The sequence below is a fragment of the Pan troglodytes genome, chromosome 9 (genome assembly GCF_028858775.2).
Source record: "Pan troglodytes isolate AG18354 chromosome 9, NHGRI_mPanTro3-v2.0_pri, whole genome shotgun sequence".
NCBI lineage: Eukaryota > Metazoa > Chordata > Mammalia > Primates > Hominidae > Pan > Pan troglodytes.
This window is the reverse complement of record NC_072407.2, coordinates 125,402,563-125,419,695: the sequence shown is the minus strand read 5'-3', so window position 1 is coordinate 125,419,695 and position 17,133 is coordinate 125,402,563. Positions and strand designations below refer to the sequence as shown.

The window sequence follows — 17,133 nt, the reverse complement described above, 5'->3', positions numbered from 1 at the left end:
AATTTGAATCTTTAAAATAGAAGAAATCAATGCTAATTTTTTTGCCTGCTCTATGAAACAATCTTTCATGGTACAATTGATGATGTGGTTTGGAAAATTAGAAGAAGCCACAGAAAAAAAATCCCTAATATCCACCTCATCCTTGACCGTTTTCAGTCAGTGACAATACTACCCAGCTCCACCTGCCACCCAGGGGCATTACGAAGAGTAAAGAAGATGACTGCAGGGAGGCCTCACCAGTGCAGGAAATGCCGCCATTCACAGCTTTGGTGCACTGTCCCTCAGAGGGGGCCAGAACGAGGAGCACAGGCCAGATGCCCGCCACTGCCCACATCTCCCCAGGGTTCCAATCTCACCCCAGGTCAGAACATCACAGATCAACGTCCTAAACACCTGGAGACTCTTAACTGGGTAGGAAGAATTAGGTGCAGAGCGTAAGTTAGTTCTGAGCTGAGCCTGGGAGACTAATTTGAGCTCCGGAAACTTGTTCTCTCCAGGATAAGGAACCCAGCAGCCAAGAAGAGAAGAAAGACTTTCTTCGGAAGGGCTATGGTGAGTGAACACATACTAGAGCCAATTTCTGAGGTTTTGGGGGTTGGAGGGGGGGCCGGTCACAGGGACCACCAGAGGAAGCATACTTCTGACCACATTCTCTCTGTTCCTCATACTCTCCAAAGCGAGTTGATGCAAAACAACATCCCCATCCACCATAAAGAGCTTAGGGGACTGCGAGTGGGCCAGGATGGGAACAAAGGACCCGGGAAGAAATCGAGAGAGTTTTTCTGGGCAGAGGTTTAGATGGGAGAACCTTTGTAACATTTCCTGTGGTTGGAGGAGTGAGTGGTTAGAGAGGAGAAATTAGAATAGAATTTATATCAGTGTAAAGTCCCAAATACCAAACAAAAGGCAGAGTTCTCTCTAGTTAGCAAGCAGCTATGTCCTTGGGGAAAATGTATTAGGGTATATGCATCTCAGCACTACTCATCTCTTCCAGGAATGCCCCAAGCAGCAGAGATAATATAAGGTGAGTTGAGGAACTGTCAATCATAGAACTGGTAGAAGAAGAGCAGGCAAAGACATCACGCTCAGAAATGGACAGTATACTTCTGGAGATGTTTGGTGCACAGCACAGGGAAGGTGGCTGTGCTGGGCGACCTCTGTGGCCTCTTCTAATTTTGAGATTATGATTGCTGCAATCTAGAAAGCTTTGCACAGAGAGTGGAGGGTACTCCAGGGACTGAGAGAACTGCCATCAGATCAGATCGTACCTGATTAAGCATCTTGACAAGAATGATTAGTCTTTGCTCCTTGGAAGTGCCATGTCTCCATATACGTCGGTCTAAATTGATAAGCTGAACTGTTTTGATTAACAGGGGGCATAAAACTGAGAACCAGGGCAGAACTCACAAGACTTCATAATCTAAAGAAATAAGGACTAGAGAGGTTCCACTCTCTCAACCAGAACGAAATCCCTTTTGACACACCACCCAGCTTTTGCTTGAACACTCCTATGAAGGGGAGAGATTACAGCAGTCCCCCCTTATCTGCGGTTTGTTACCCACAGTCAAGTGTGGTCAGAAGATATTAAATGCAGTGGTGGCTAATGCCTGTAATCCCAACACTTTGCAGGGCTGAAGCAGGCGGGTCACTTGACCTCAGGAGTTGAGAGCAGCCGGGGAAATGTGGCAAGAACTTGTCTCTACAAAAATATACAAAAATTAGCCAGGTATGGTGGCAGGCGCCAATAGTCCTGGATATTCAGGAGGCTAAGGTGGGAAAATCACTTGAACCCTAGAGGCAGAGGTTGGAGTGAGTTGAGATCACGCCACTGCACTTCAGCCTGGGTGACGGAGACCCTATCTCAAAAAAAAAAAAAAAAGAAAAAGAAAAGAAAATATTAAATGGAAATAAACAGTTCATCAGTTTCAAATTATGTGTCATCCTGAGAAGCGCGATGAAATCGCTTGCTGTCCCACCTGGAACGTGAATCATCCCTTCGTTCAGCATATCCACGCTGTATACATGCCCCACCCGTTAGTCACTTCATTCTCAGTTCTCAGATAGAAAATCCAAGCTAGTACAGCTCTATCATGGAAGAGTGCTTTCTTATCCTGAGCTGCAATCCTTCTCACTGACTTCTAACCCTCCAGTTCTATTTCTTCAGCTTTCAGATATCTAAAAATCTCTTTTCCAGGCTAAATCCCTTTCCTTCAACCAACTCTTTTTTTTTTTTCCGCCCAATCTGGAGTGCAGTGGCACAATCTTGACTCACTGCAACCTCCACCTCCTGGGTTCAAGTGATTCTGCCTCAGCCTCCGGAGTAGCTAGGACTACAGGCGTGCACCATCACACTCGACTAATTTTTGCATTTTTAGTAGAGACGGGGCTTCCCCATGTTGGCCAGGCTGGTCTCGAACTCCTGGCCTCAAGTGATCTGCCTACCTTGGCTTCCCAAAGTGCTGGGATTACAGATGTGAGCCACCTCAGAGGGCCGCAACCAACTCTTATTATAATGATATAGTTATGATATAATCATTCTTTTATGGACTCTAATGCATCCACATCCACTTTCAAAGAACTGGAATAATACACGAAATATGGTCATACTAGTACAGATTACAGTGACATCTTCTTCTTTTGTTTAATCCATGCACCATGTTCCCATGAATGAATTAAAAACTTTCAAAGATCATTTGGTAGTTGTGTCATATTATTGTTTCATATTTGGCTGGCAAATAAAAATATTCTTTCTTTTTCACATGAAATCCTATCAAATTAGGCTCCCTGTGGCAATTCTACAAGTGTGAAATAAATCTTTTCTAACATAAATATACAAGATCACATTTCATAGACATTTCAAGACTTCATAGTGAGCCAGGCATGGTGGCTCACGCTTGTAATCCCAGCACTTTGAGGGCTGAAGCAGGTGAATCACTTGAGGCCAGGAGTTCAAGACCAGCCTGACCAACATGGCGAAGCCCCGTCTCTACTAAAAATATAAAAATTAGCGGGGCATGGTAGCACTTGCCTGTAATCCCAATTACTCCGGAGGCTGAGTTGGGAGAATCTCTTGAACCCAGGAGGTGGAGGTTGCAGTGAGCTGAGATTGCACCACTGCACTCCAGCCTATGTGACAGAGCGAGATTATGTCTCAGAAAAAAAAAAAAATTAAAAATTAAAAAATTAAAAAATCACATTTCCATTAAAAAGAAAATATCTCCTTGATTTCCACCCATTGTTCTACTCAAAATAATATTAAATCTTGATTCTATCATCCTTGGTGTTCTCTACCCCCTCTCAGCAGAGGGTCCACCATAAGTTGATAAATGTGGTAAAAGTACCTTCTGCTTTTTCACCCAGCTTGTTGATAAAAACGATAAACAGAGCTAGACCAAAAGCAGAGCCCCTGCGGTAGGCCAGCTGAGACTTCCTTTTGGTTAACGTCAACACCATCAACTTTCTGTAGGCAAAGAAGTTTAACTTGCTACAGCAAATTTACCTCTGTCTAGCATTCACGGGCACTGCATGAAGCAGGTGCTGGCTGGTCCTCACACTGAGTGCTTAGTTAGCCGTATCTCCAATCCTCAACCAACCATTGAAGAGCCTCCATATTCTCATTGCATCCTAGACATCCCACCTCATTTTTCATTAACGCTGCTGCCACCTGACAGCATCCAACACCTGACATCCTGGGCTATGCAGCTTCCTCAGACACAAAATGCCCTTCACCTCCTGATCCACATTGTACCCAACCTATAGGGCATGACTCAAGTCCTAACTCCACTGTAAAGTTTTTTGTTGTTGTTTTTAGACGAAGTCTCCCTCTGTTGCCCAGGCTGGAGGGCAGTAGTGCGATCTTGGCTCACTGCAACCTCTGCCTCCCAGGTTCAAGCGATTCTCCTGCCTCAGCCTCGGAGTAGCTGGGATTAGAGGGACATGCCACCATGTCTGGCTAATTTTTGTAGTTTCAGTAGAGATGAGGCTTTACCATGTTGACCAGGCTAGTCTCGAACTCCAGATCTCAAGTGATCCGCCCGCCTCGACCTCCCAAAGTAATGAGATTGCCGGTGTGAGCCACCAAGCCCTGCTCAGTATGAAGTCTTTTCAACCTATTTGGTTTGCCACACGTTGACTTCTTTTGCTGAACACAAAAAGCCTCTGGGACCAGCCCCTTTGTGTTGCTCCTTCTCCTTTCTGGGGTGAAAGTTTTGTCTTTCTGATCAGTCAAGCACAGGGGACTCAGGCTCTCCCATTCCTCTTCAGTTTTCCACATTTTTTTGCACAGAGCAGAGGCACAATCTTCCTCAAACATTCCACCCCACCCCCTCTATTCTTTGCCCCCATCTCGCCCTCGGAGTTGGACCTTACCTTTCTTCCCGCGCTCGAGGACTCAGGAACCTGCTAGAATCATCATCGTGGCTGCTCTGCTGACTGCTCTGTTGGCTGCTGAGGAAAGACACAGGATATCAACCGTTAACTTCAGCTTCTTTCTCAACCCTGGGGGAGGTCACTTAGACTTCAACTAGACAAAGACATGGGGTTACAAAATTTTAAAGATACAAGTTCCCCCAAGTAAGTCTAGCATAGAGAATGCACAGTTAGACCATATAAGAAATGACACAAGGCTGGTAAAATCCCCAGCCATCACACCTGCAGACTGTCTGTTGCCAGCCAAAACAGAAGAGGCCCATCTCGCCCTGCTACCACACTCTTCCCTGGCTATATAAACCTCAAAGAGCAAATGCCTCCGGCATTCTCTCTACCCACTCCTCTTCCTCTCTCTGATGGGATTATAATCCCATTCTCCTCAGCCCACCGGAGACTCTCAAGCCACTGACGTGGACTGGGTGGGGTGTTGTGGGGAGGGTGTGAGATGTGTGGGAGGAGGGAGATTCCGGTAAGACAGAAGACTGGATGGGGCCAGGGGTCACCTAGTCTGCTTCTCCAGTAAGGCAAAAGGCTGGATGGGGTCTGGGGTCACTTAGTCTGCTACTCTGCCTCCAGGGGAGGCTGAGGAGGATGAGAAATAGAAGAAGGAATAAAGGGTGGAATCTCCACACCTTAAGGCACTGTAAGTGAGATAATTACACAGCTTTAGTTCAGGCAGAGTTCTTTTGGGAGGTCATATCTTATAATAATAGGGGAAAGAATGGCCTTTCCTCTTACTCCAGAGAAAGAAAAGCTTATCAGACACTTCATGACACTAACTGCTGGCATAGCTGATGAACAAATCATTTTTATTAATTATTATTAAATACTCCAGCCATCTGATCAGGAGTCCACAAACTAGAAACTCTGGCTCAATCTAGAGCCACGTGTTTTTGCTCAGCCCCGTGAGCTAAGGGTGGTTTTTGTACTTTTTAGTGGTTGGAAGAAAAAAAATCCAAAAAAGAATATTTCATGACAGGTGAAAATGATGTGAAATTTAAATTTAGTGTCCACAAATGAAGTTTTACTGGAACACAGCTAAGCCTACATTTACATATTATCTTTGGCAATTTTCCTGCTACCATGTCAGAGCTGAGTGGTTAAGGCAGAGTTGAGTAACTAAGACAGAGTTGTGGGCACCATAGGCCCACAAAGCCCACAATGCTCACCATCTGGCCCTTTACAGAGAAAGTTGGCCAACCCCTGCTTTACATAGGTTCTATTAATAATAAATCCTTATTACCAGGAAGTTGGCCAACCCCTGCTTCACATAGGTTCTATTAATAATAAATCCCTATTACCATAAATGTCACTATAACCAAGGCTACCACATAACCAACATTTTCTCCTTGTTCTGGTGGATCGCCTGCTGCACTAAGATGCATTGGTCTCTACAGAGTATATTCCTTAGCCTAGATGCCCAGTAGAATGCAAACTGGACAATCTTGCCGAGCAAGTGCTTGCTCCAGTGTCTGTACACTCTCAGCCAAAGCACATGAGTTCTGTGGTTACAGTTACCACATGCTCTTATGTTCCGTTCTTCCAGCAAGAAGTAAATGACCTGAAAAGCAATTAACATCCAATTTTCAAACACAGACACAAGAAACCATACACGTTACCACACACACCAGAAACCAGAACAGCGCCGTACACAAAGCCTCCTCCGGCTGCTCGGCAGAACTCACTGTGTACGGAATCCCTTTCTCTTTCCCTTCCATGCAGCACGTTTTTACAGCTCGTTCACTATGCAGTGGCTGCTCATCATTTTCACTTTGCCAGCTCGGATGGATTTGCCTATTACCAACTCCACATAACCAAATTTCACTATAATGTCGTTAACTCATGAGATGTCTTACTTGGAACTGGCCTGTTATATGAATCAAGCATTCCCTTATATACAACCTGGGACAAGTGTTACTCCACAGTAGGCAGCACACAGATGACTGTAACTCAAATTCCAAAGCCCACACAGCTCCAGAAGCAGGGTCTACACTGTGGGAGAACACACCATTTACAACAGTCAACAGGGCTCAACCAAGCCAACCACAATCAGCATTGCAGCCTCTTCAAAGCAGAGGTCAAACTTGACCCCGCTGAGCCAGGATGGGCTGGTTCTTCCTAGTCCCCCTATCCTCCCCCGGCAATCAAAATTTTAAACTAATAAAGGGGGCTCCCAGAACTCAAGGCCATCTACCAGGATTTCAGAAAAATAATTCTAAGCTGATATTTGCAAGTTTACCCACTAGATGGCACTGTAGACTTCCAAACCGGAACTACAAGGAAAACCAATAAGGAGCCTCAGGAACCGGAACCAGGAACTGCCTCCTTTCTGGCGCCCCTCTCTGGCCTGCCTTCCCATGGCTTAGAAAACAGTTCAGATGGCAGAGAAGGCAGCAATGGGTCATCTTCAAACTGTGTATTGGTTTCAAATAAATATCAAACTACATGCATCCAACAAGTATTCACATCACGCTATGTGTACACGAAGCATCATCAAGACAATGGTTAAGAGTCTACAATATGGAACCAGGCGGGTTGGCTCATGCCTGTAATCCCAGCACTTTGGGAGGCTGAGACCGGAGGATCGCTCAAACCCAGGAGTTCCTGATCAGCCTGGGCAACCTGGTGAGACCCCATCTCTATAAAAAAAAAATTAGCCAGGCATGATGGTGTACACCTGGAGTCCCAGCTACTCGGAAGACTGTGGTGGGAGGAAGGAAGGACAAAGAAAGAAAAAGAGAAGAGGCTGGGTGTGGTGGCTCACGCCTGTAATCCCAGAACTTTGGGAGGCGAGGCGGGTGGATCACCTGAGATCAGGAGTTTGAGACGAGACTGGCCAACATGGTGAAACCTCATCTCTACTAAAAAAAATAAAAAATTAAAAATAAAAAAAATTAGCCAGTCTTGGTGGCAAGCGCCTGTAATCCCAGCTACTTGGGAGACTGAGGTCAGGAGAATCACTTGAACCAGGGAGGCGGAGGTTGCAGTGAGCGAGATCGCGCCACTACACTCCAGCCTGGGTGACAGAGTGAGACTCCATCTGAAAAAAAAAAAGAGAAGAAAAGGGAAGGAAAAGGGAAAGGGAAAAGGAAAGGGAAGGGAAGAGAAAGGGAAAGGAAAGGAAGGGAGAAGGAAGAGAAAGGGAGAAGGAGAAGGAAGGGAGAGAGAAGGGAAAGGGGAAGGGAGGGAAGGGAGGGGAGGGGAGAGAGAGGGAAAGGAAGGGAGACGGGAGGGAGGGGAAAGGGAGGCCACTAACAGATAAAACTGTCTTTTGGAAACCCTGAAAAAGAAACTCTAAACTAGGATTTGGAATGACTTTGCCTTGGCACCGATGACTGAAAGATGCCTTAACACTGCAAAGAAGGGAATTGTATAAGCAACTGTTTGCCATTCGCTCAAGACAGCTAGTCCAGTGACAATTCCATTTACCACTTACCGTTTCCATTTTCATTTCCATTTTCCATTTACCACTCTCAAGTACCCAGCACTGTGCTAGGGGAGGGGAGGGGAGGAGAGGGGAGGGAAGGGAGAATGAAAGGGAGGGGAGGGAGAGGGGAGGGGGAAGGGAAGGAAGAGGGAGAAGGGGAGAGGATGGGAGGGGGAGAGGAGGGGGAGGGGGGAGGGGAGGCAAGGGAGAGGGAAAGAAAGAGAAAAAGAAAGAAGGAGGAAAGAAAGAAAGAGAAAGAAATGTGAAGTATGAAAAAGAGCATCTGCCACATTTTAACTGCTATGTAAATGCCAGGTGCCATTATCCTATATGCAAGGCATCATTTTATGGGTTATAGGAAAAGAAAGACGTGAATCAAACAAGGATCCTGCTCTCAAAGTGCTTAGAATCTGGAAAGTAAGATTCAATATAAATAACTATATTTAAAAGCAGAAAAATGATAACTCTCAATACTATGTATTAAGTGCTATGGGAACACAGAATGCAGAAATGTCATGTCCTTCTGGGACCAGTAAGACAATTCTGTCTTAACAACAAGATTTTTGTGCTGCCACTTAAAACTGGATAGACTCAAGACATGCAGAAATGAGAAGAAAAGGCATTCTAGTTCAATTCCGTCTACCACTGTCATGTACCCAGCACTGTGCTAGGAGACAGTACTGTAAAGATGATCAGGACAAGGTCTCTCCAGCAAAGAGCTCCCAGTCTAAGACATACAAATATTCACCGTGGACTGTGATGCAACAACAGCAGAAAAATGAACAAGGTGTAGCTGGTGGACACTTCTGTTGGAAAGCTCCAGGGAACACATCAGAGAAGTGAACATCGAGCTGGAGGGACTCTAGATAAATCCATGGTGGCAACAGGCATAGGGTATATACAGGATCTTTCCTCCTCCAGTACCCTCGGCAGAGGCCTGGCCCTATTTCCTCCCATTATTTGAGCTTGTTTTTCAACAGTCTTAAAGAAGTTAAATGGGCCGGGTGCGGTGGCTCACGCCTGTAATCCCAGCACTTTAGGAAGCCGAGGCGGGTGGATCACCTGAAGTAAGGAGTTCGAGACCAGCCTGGCCAACATGGTGAAACCCCCGTCTCTACTAAAAATACAAAAAATTAGCCAGGTGTGATGGTGCACGCCTATAATCCCAGCTACTTGGGAAGTTGAGGCAGGAGAATCACTTGAACCTGGGAGGTGGAGATTGCAGTGAGCCAAGATCGTGCCACTGCCCTCCAGCCTAGATAACAGAGACAGACTCCGTCTCAAAAAAAAAAAAAAAAAAAAGAAGTTAAATGGATGAATTGCTGCCAACCACTCCTCCACTCAATCCCATGAAATAATGTTGTTGAGCAGAATTTCCAGAGATTCAGACACTGCCTCACCCTCTCACACACACCCTTTCAATTCTTCTCTTATATGAGCCTTTTTCAATGATACAGGCCACCTGGACCCCAGGCAACTCACGCTGCTCCCTAAATAAACCTACCAGTCTTCGGAGACCATGAAAAGAGCAACCTCCAGGCCAAGGTGTTTATAAAGGAGTGCAGCATGCTACAAGGTCAAAAAGCACACCCCCCTCCACTCCAGATTAGTCAAGGCCTTAGTGGGAGAAGACATCCAGTCTGTGTCCACTCTGGGATTCAGGAGGTTGAAAAGAACTTGGAGAAAGTCCAGCAGAGGGCACTAACAGATGAAACTGTCTGTTGGAAACCCTGAAAAAGAAACTCTAAACTAGGATTTGGAATGTCTTTGCCTGGGCACCGGATGACTGAAAGATGGCTTAACACTGCAAGGAAGGGAATTTGTATAAGCAACTGCTTGCCATTCGCTCAAGACAGCTAGATATGGAACTAGGATGACTTAAATCCCTCCTGCTGTACATTCAAGCTTCAGATAAAATTCATTGTATAAATTAAATTTTGGAACACTAGACCATGTTCCTAAATAAGATGGGAAGCTGTTGGTAAAATTCTGGGATATTCCTGAGGGAAACCAGCTGAAGCAGAATCCTGGTTTTGTTTAAGACCAGCGTGCTAGTGCAGGAGCTTATCCTGGAAGGTCACATTAATACCAGCAGCACTGGAAGGACTGGGAAAAATCCACAGGAATCTGAGCCAAAGCACGCTCCACAAGGCAGAAATTCACTAGGCTTTGACCAGGAAGCTCTGCAATGCGGGCTGGGCAAATTCTCATGATTCCAGTGATCTCCCTTCCTCCCTCCCTATACCCAGGACACGTGCAGAAAGTACAGACTAAACCCACGAACCATCAGGAAGCCGTCCTTCTGCCCTCTGAAAGGCACGGCTTTACTGCTAGAAAGACGGAATATGGCAACCTCTACTGAGTAGGTGCTTCCTAGGGAGAAACAGCTCTTTCTCTTCCAGGCAACCCTACAGGAGTCATAGCTTCCTATGCCCAGAAGGGGTTCTGAGAGATTCAGGTGGTCCCAAGCCATCATGGGGGCATGTAGGCTGTAATGCAGTATTTCCAGAGCCTGATGGAAACTACATTTACCCACACCCAGGCTGCAGAGACTAATGTACTGCATCTCTTTACTTCTGGCTGCAACTGAGGCAATCTTTCCTGTTAGTATCAATTATCTCGTGCTAATTAGAAGCTGCAAAAGGCTCTGAGTGGCAGTTATAGATGTCTTTGTTAATAAAAATGGGGAAATATATTATTTTAAGCAGTGATACAGTAGAAATAGCACCAAGGCAGACAAACCTGGGTTTGCCCCCTGCCTTTATTTGTTTTTTGTTTTTCTGGATTGAGGTCCTTGGGACATAGGTTTTGTTTCTTATTAGCCTTCTAACCTTGGCCAAGTCACTTATCCTCCCTTAGCCTATTTCCTGAAAAATGGAGACTTATTGCGATTACTCACAACTTAGTCCTCTATTTATAGAACTGCACAGAGGATTAAGTTGTGAATAATCCAGTCACAGTATCTGAGTTCAGGATATGGCGTCAGAGAGACGCACATTCTAGTCCTGACTCTGCCACTTAGCAGAGGGGGAGATTGAGAAAATTATTTCACTTTTCTAACAGTCAGATGTGGGTAATAATGCATGCCTTAAAAGACTGCAGTTCTGTTGGATTCAAGATTGCCATTACTTTAAAAAAATTAAAAGTTAAAAAAAAGAAAACATTGCAGTGGGGATTAGACATGGTAGAAATCATCTGTAGAACATGTTTAGGGCAGTATCAGGCCCTTGGTGAGTGTATCATAAATGGTGGATATCTGTTACACTGAGTATTCAGTTAGTGTGTCAGAATATTTTGAAATAGCCAGTGCATGGGAGAAAGATAACAGAAAAGGCCCTTAGCCTGAAAAGTAGGGCCTCACCACCACTGACAGAAGAGAGAGCTGGGTTTTCATGCTAAATTATTTCTACATATAAAATGACTCTGGCATTTACTATTTCAGCTTAAGTAGGAAAGGTGTATGGGGGAAGAGAAGGCAGGTAGCAAAGATGGAGAGAATAAAGGAGGAGTTTCTGTGTGCCACCTGGCAAGCAGGTATGGACAAGTCTAATAATAGAAAATAAGTAAACAAATGTGACTGGGGTACTGCCACCTCCTTACAGAACATCCCTCAATATCCTCAAACACCACTTAGAAATAACATACTTGAGGTGAATATTGAGAATTTGTCTACCGAGTTAGAAGGTTCACTTCTGCTTAACAGCTCCCATAGGAACCTGCAGCAAGGTGGGTAGAATCCCTGGTCAAAGATTCAGGGATTCAAAATCCAGCTAAATATCTTCCTAGCTCCTTACAACTCATGAATACTTCTCTATTTAATGGTTCTTGGGACTGGGTGAGGTGGGTCACACCTGTAATCCCAGCATTTTGGGAGGTTGAGGAAGGAGGATCTCTGGAGCCCGGGAGTTTTGAGACCAGCCTAGGTAATACAGTGAGACTTCATCTCTACAAAAAATAAATTAAAACAAAAATTAGCACGGTGCGGTGGTGTGTGCCTGTAGTCCTAGCTACTGGTGATATGGGAGTTAAGAAGAAATTGTCAGGGCACGGTGGCTCACGCCTGTAATCCCAGCACTTTGGGAGGCCGAGGTGGGCGGATCACCTGAGGTCAGGAGTTCAAGACCAGCCTGGCTACCATGGTGAAACCCCGTCTCTACTACAAATACAAAACTTAGCCAGGCATGGTGGCAGACTCCTGTAATCCCAGCTACTCAGGAGGCTGAGGCAGGAGAATTGTTTGAACCCGGAGGCAGAGGTTGCAGTGAGCCAAGATTGCACCATTGCTCTCCAGCCTGGGGGACAAGAGCGAGACTTCGTCTCAAAAAATAAAAGAAGAAATTATTTAGGCAGATAGTGAGGGTAAGGAAGTCCTCCGTAAGATTTTCCTGTTAATGAAAAGCATCCCCCAAATCATTTTCTTTTCTAACAAAGAGCAGCCTGTAAAACTGAGCTGTAGACATAGACAAGCAAGCTGGAAGCTTCCATGGGTGAATGCCAGCAGTTGTGCCAATAGGAAAAGGCTACCTGGGACTAGGCATGTTCAAAACGGTGGCTCCATCTTCCCTTCTCTTTGCCAGCCACATGTATGGTAAGGAGCAGACAACATGGTGCCAGCCAAGTGGAAAGCCCATCTGGATAATAAGATTAGGGTGGAGTGGCCAGCCTTCCCCCTGGGCTATGTAAACGTCACACCTGGTCCAACCAGTCTGTGAGCCCTATATAAATCAGACACCACCTCCTCAAGCCTGTCTATAAAAATCTGGTGCACTCCACAGCACCTGGCATAATTCCCATTTGGGTGCCCCTCTCTCTCACAAGAGTGAGTTGTTCTTTCTCTTTCTTTCGCCTATTAAACCTTCACTCCTAAACTCACTCCTCATGTGTGTCTGTGTCCTTAATTTTCTTGGCATGAGATGACGAACCTTGGGTATTACCCCAGACAACAACGCTGCTTCACCGGGGAGACTGAGGTGGGAGGAACGCTTGAGCCAAAGAGATCAAGGTTACAGTGAACTATTATCACACCACTGCACTCCAGCCCAGGCAACAGGGTGAAACCATATCACTAAAAAAATAAAATAGTTCACCTCTGAACATGCCCATGTCTGTGTTTAACAAAAGAAAAGGCTCTCTCTCCACTTCTTTCTTTTTTCTTTTTTTCTTTTTTTCTTTTTGAGACAGAGTCTTGCTCCGTTGCCCAGGCTGGAGTGCAGTGGCATGATCTTGGCTCACTGCAACCTCTGCCTCCTGAGTTCAAGTTCCCACCTTAGCCTCCTGAGTAGCTGGGATGACAGGCCCGCACCACCATGCCTGGCTATATTGGCCAGGCTTGTCTTGAACTCCTGGCCTCAAATGATCCGCCTGGATTGGCCTCCCAAAGTGCTGGGATTATAGGCATGAGCCACCACACCCAGCGTTAGTTTTCCTCTCTTGATGGCCATTTTATTGCAAGAACATACATACTACTTTGTAATTGCTGAACTTCCATTAAAACAATATTATAATAAATTCAGGAGCTTTACTATGCAGATTCCTTGGCCCCTCTCCAAATGTATGAAGTCGGAGTATGAACCTGTCCAGGTATACGTATTTTTAAAAAGCTTAAAAATGATTCTGGGGGGCAACCAGGATTTGAGGTTCACTGGATGTTATACTCAATGCCCCTACTTCTTCACCACTGCTTTATGAATTAATCTATTGCAATGTGCACCCCACGCCTACCTCTCCTTGGTTTTATCAGCAGGGACCTCTGTTACACCAAGACCAATGACAATAGTTAAATCTTCATCTTTGACCAGCCAGGCAGGTCTGACATTGATGATTATTCTCCTTCTTGAAACGCATACTTCTTGCATTCTCTGGCATTACTCTCCCCTGTTTCTTGCGTTTTGTCCTACTTTCACTTCTTTTTCTGGGGAAGTTTCTTGGGCTCTTCTTCTATTTGGTCCTAAAATGTTTCCCGGGACTCATTCAGACACTCATTTAAAATTACCAAGCATCAACTATGTACTAAGCATTGTTCTAGAATCTAGATACTGGGTATAGAGCAGTAAACAACACAGATGAGGTCTCTGCTCTTAAGGAGTTTACATTCTATTGGGTTCCTGCTTCTTCCTGTTTTATATCAGGGAAACCTAAGTTTTGTGGACCTCTGAAATTGTTATCAATATAATGTGCAATAATACTATATGTTCCTGAGAGAAGTTTACAGCCTTCATCAGATTCTCAAATATGCCTGGGCCCATACGAGGTTAAAGTCTACTGCAATTCATCTCTTTGTGAAATCTTATCACACTCAAGGCTTCAATTATTATGAATATGCTGATAACTCCCAAAGATAGCAGAGCACAGAACTGAACGATGTGGTCACTAGTCACATGCGGCTACATAAATTTAAATTAATTAAAAATGCAGTTCCTTAGTCACACCAGTATTTCAAGTACTCAACATCCATATGTGGCTCGTGGCTTCATTGTGGACAGTACAGATAGAAAGCATTTTCATCACTGCAGAAAACTTTATTGGACAGCACTGGTATGGATCAAACCCAGGATTTGAGTTCTAGCTTGGCCACTTGTTTTCTTAGCAACTCAGAGCAAATTTCTTAACCTCTCTCTACATTCCCATCCTTTTATCTGTCAAAATGTAAGCAACCTTACAGACCTGTTGTGAGGATTAAGCAAGTTAATTAATATCCAGCACTTAACGTGGTAGCCCTTCCTAGTTTACTTTTTGTGTTCCAAGCTCTTGTGTTCTCTTACTCGGGAGGCTGAGGCAGGAGAATTGCTTGAATCCGAGAGGTGGAGGTTGCAGTAAGCCGAGATCGTGCCACTGCACTCCAGCCTGGGTGACAGAGTGAGACCCTGCCTCAAAAAAAAAAAAAAGAAAGAAAGAAAAATGTGAGTTGGCTGGGCATGGTTGCTCATGCCTGTAATCCTAGTATTTTGGGAGGCCAAGGTGGGGTTATCACTTGAGCCTTGGTGTTTAAGGCCAGCCTGGACATCATGGTGAAACTCTATTTTTAAAATAAATAAAAGAAAAAAAATGTGAGCTGCTCTTGGCAGTTTTGTAAGTAGTAACTGTCTTCTAAATAAGAAGTGGTTAGCTTTTGTATGGTTTTGTGTGATGAGTTGGAGATAATATGGAGATAATATTTTAAGTGTCTTCTGTGGTGTGGGTGTGCAAGCCCTTGAGGAATTGATTTCACTCTTGCATGTGGGCAGGAGTCCTGAATATGACTTGATCATGGAGAACCTCTGGTCTGTAGACTGGTCTTTGTGGAACCCAGTAAAGTCAGTGTGAACCATAGTAAGCTCGTCTAGGGTGTCCTTATCTATGTCATCAGAGAGATGATTCTATTTCCCCATACTTGGTTATTTTCTCGCATTCCCTTTTTGTCCTCCTATGCCATACATATTTACATCAGAGTTGTAACATTTCAATATAAAGTCATTTAAACAACAACAACAAAAATGCAGCACTTAGCAGAAGGCTTGGCAAGTAAATAAATACATCCCCGACAACTGTTAATAATGCTTATTTTTTTCTTGTGCCATCAGGTGGAAGAAGAAAAAGAGAGAGAGGAAGGAAGGAAGGAAGGAAAGAAAGAGAAAGAAAGAAGGAAAGAAAGAAAGAGAAAGAAAGAAAGAAAGAAAGAAAGAAAGAAAGAAAGAAAGAAAGAAAAGAAAAGAAAGAGAAAGGGAAAGGACAAGAAAAAAATTAAAAATAATACTTATTTTTAGTATCGTATAGTTGCAGAGGTACAGAGCTCTCTTAAATGTCCAACAGGAGTCTCAAACTGAGCATTCCCACCACTGAATTCACCATCTTTTTCTCCTCTCCTTATACTCCACAAGTAAAGATTCATATGAACTAGAAATGCAACCCCACATCAGTTTGACACCAAGTCCTACAGACCTTACTTCTTTAATGACTCTCGAATCCATCCGCCTTCCATTCATCACTCCGACGGCCTCTGTCTGAAACCAAGCTCTCATCACTCCTCACCCAGATTACTTTAATAGGCTCTTCACTGCCCTCCCCATTGCCACTCTGGCCCCACTCCAGTCTATCCTGACACTGAAACAATGGTCTTACAGAAACACAGATTTAATCATGTCTCTTCCTGGCTTAAAATCCTTTAGCCTTCCCATGATTTCCGAGCAAGTTCCAACTCCTTATCTGAGCAGTAACAGCCTCATAACCTGGCTATTGCCTCTCTACCCAGCTCCCTCACGTCACCTCCGCTCTCCACTCCAGCCCTTCTACTTGCCTCTGCCTTTTAATTTGCTTTTCTACTGGCCTGGTAGAGCCTTTTCTCTCACCCTTCTTTGTCCCAGTAATTCCCATCATGGAAGCAATGTAGTTTAGGGGTTGAGGTTAAGGGCTCCAGCTTTGGACTGCCTGAGTTCAAGTCGACTCTTCCACCTACGCTGCTGATGTCCAACCTCTATAAAATGGGGGTGACAATAGCATCTATGTTCTTGGGGTTTTGGGAGAATTAAATACACACCCACAAATACTTGGAAAGATGAGTAGACACACAATATTATAGCTACTATTATTCTTCAAAAGTAGTAAATCTTCCTTGGTGGCCACCACCCACATTATGGTCCTATATCACCCTGCACTACTTTTTTTTTTTTTTTTTTTTTTTTTTGATACAGGGTCTCAATCTGTCACCCTGGCTGGATGCAGTGGCAGGATCTTGGCTCACTGCAACCTCTGCCTCCCGGGCTCAAGCAATCCTCCCACCTCGGCCTCCTGAGTAGCTGGGACTATACAGTTGTGCCACCATCACACCGGGCTGATTTTTGTATTTTTTGTAAAGATAAGGTCTCACCATCTTGCCCAGGCTGGTCTTGAACTCCTGGACTCAAGGAATCCACCTGCCTCAGCCTCCCAAAGTGCCAGGATTACAGGCGTGAGCTACCGCACCTGGCCTGCACTAACCTTTATCATAACAATTATCATACTCCTTGGGATGCAGCGATTAATGATTCATTTCCCTAAACCTTCTACCATACTATAAATTATTTGAGAGCGATGGTCCCATTGTGTCATTTTTTTCCATCCACAGTGCCTAGCACATATTAGGTGTATAATACATATCTGATGAATGTGCAAATATCTAGCCCTATCCTCCCTTGATGTATTTGTAAAAGTCTCCACTTCCACTGAGTACTCACTGGTCTGCCCAGAAAGACGCCTTTCTGAGTACTCTCAAATCAGCACAGATTGCACCTTCCTTCCTTGTGCATACTTTTTGAACATCTATG

At 44.6% G+C, this 17,133-nt stretch overlaps 1 protein-coding gene across 12 annotated transcripts in view; it reads right to left on the bottom strand.

The window, feature by feature from the left end:
* The window catches only part of GRAMD1B (GRAM domain containing 1B), a 263,268-nt gene that overhangs the window by 136,541 nt on the left and 109,594 nt on the right, over positions 1-17,133 (bottom strand). For 8 of the 12 annotated variants that reach the window (XM_054662798.2, XM_016922190.3, XM_016922183.4 and 5 more), the window contains one exon: positions 4,369-4,446. In XM_054662798.2, coding sequence (XP_054518773.1) covers positions 4,369-4,446 — 78 coding nt within the window. Of the gene's footprint in view, positions 1-4,368; positions 4,447-15,772; positions 15,901-17,133 lie in introns of those variants that run through there. The other 4 variants (XM_054662796.2, XM_016922184.4, XM_016922189.4 and 1 more) reach the window with 3 other exon arrangements.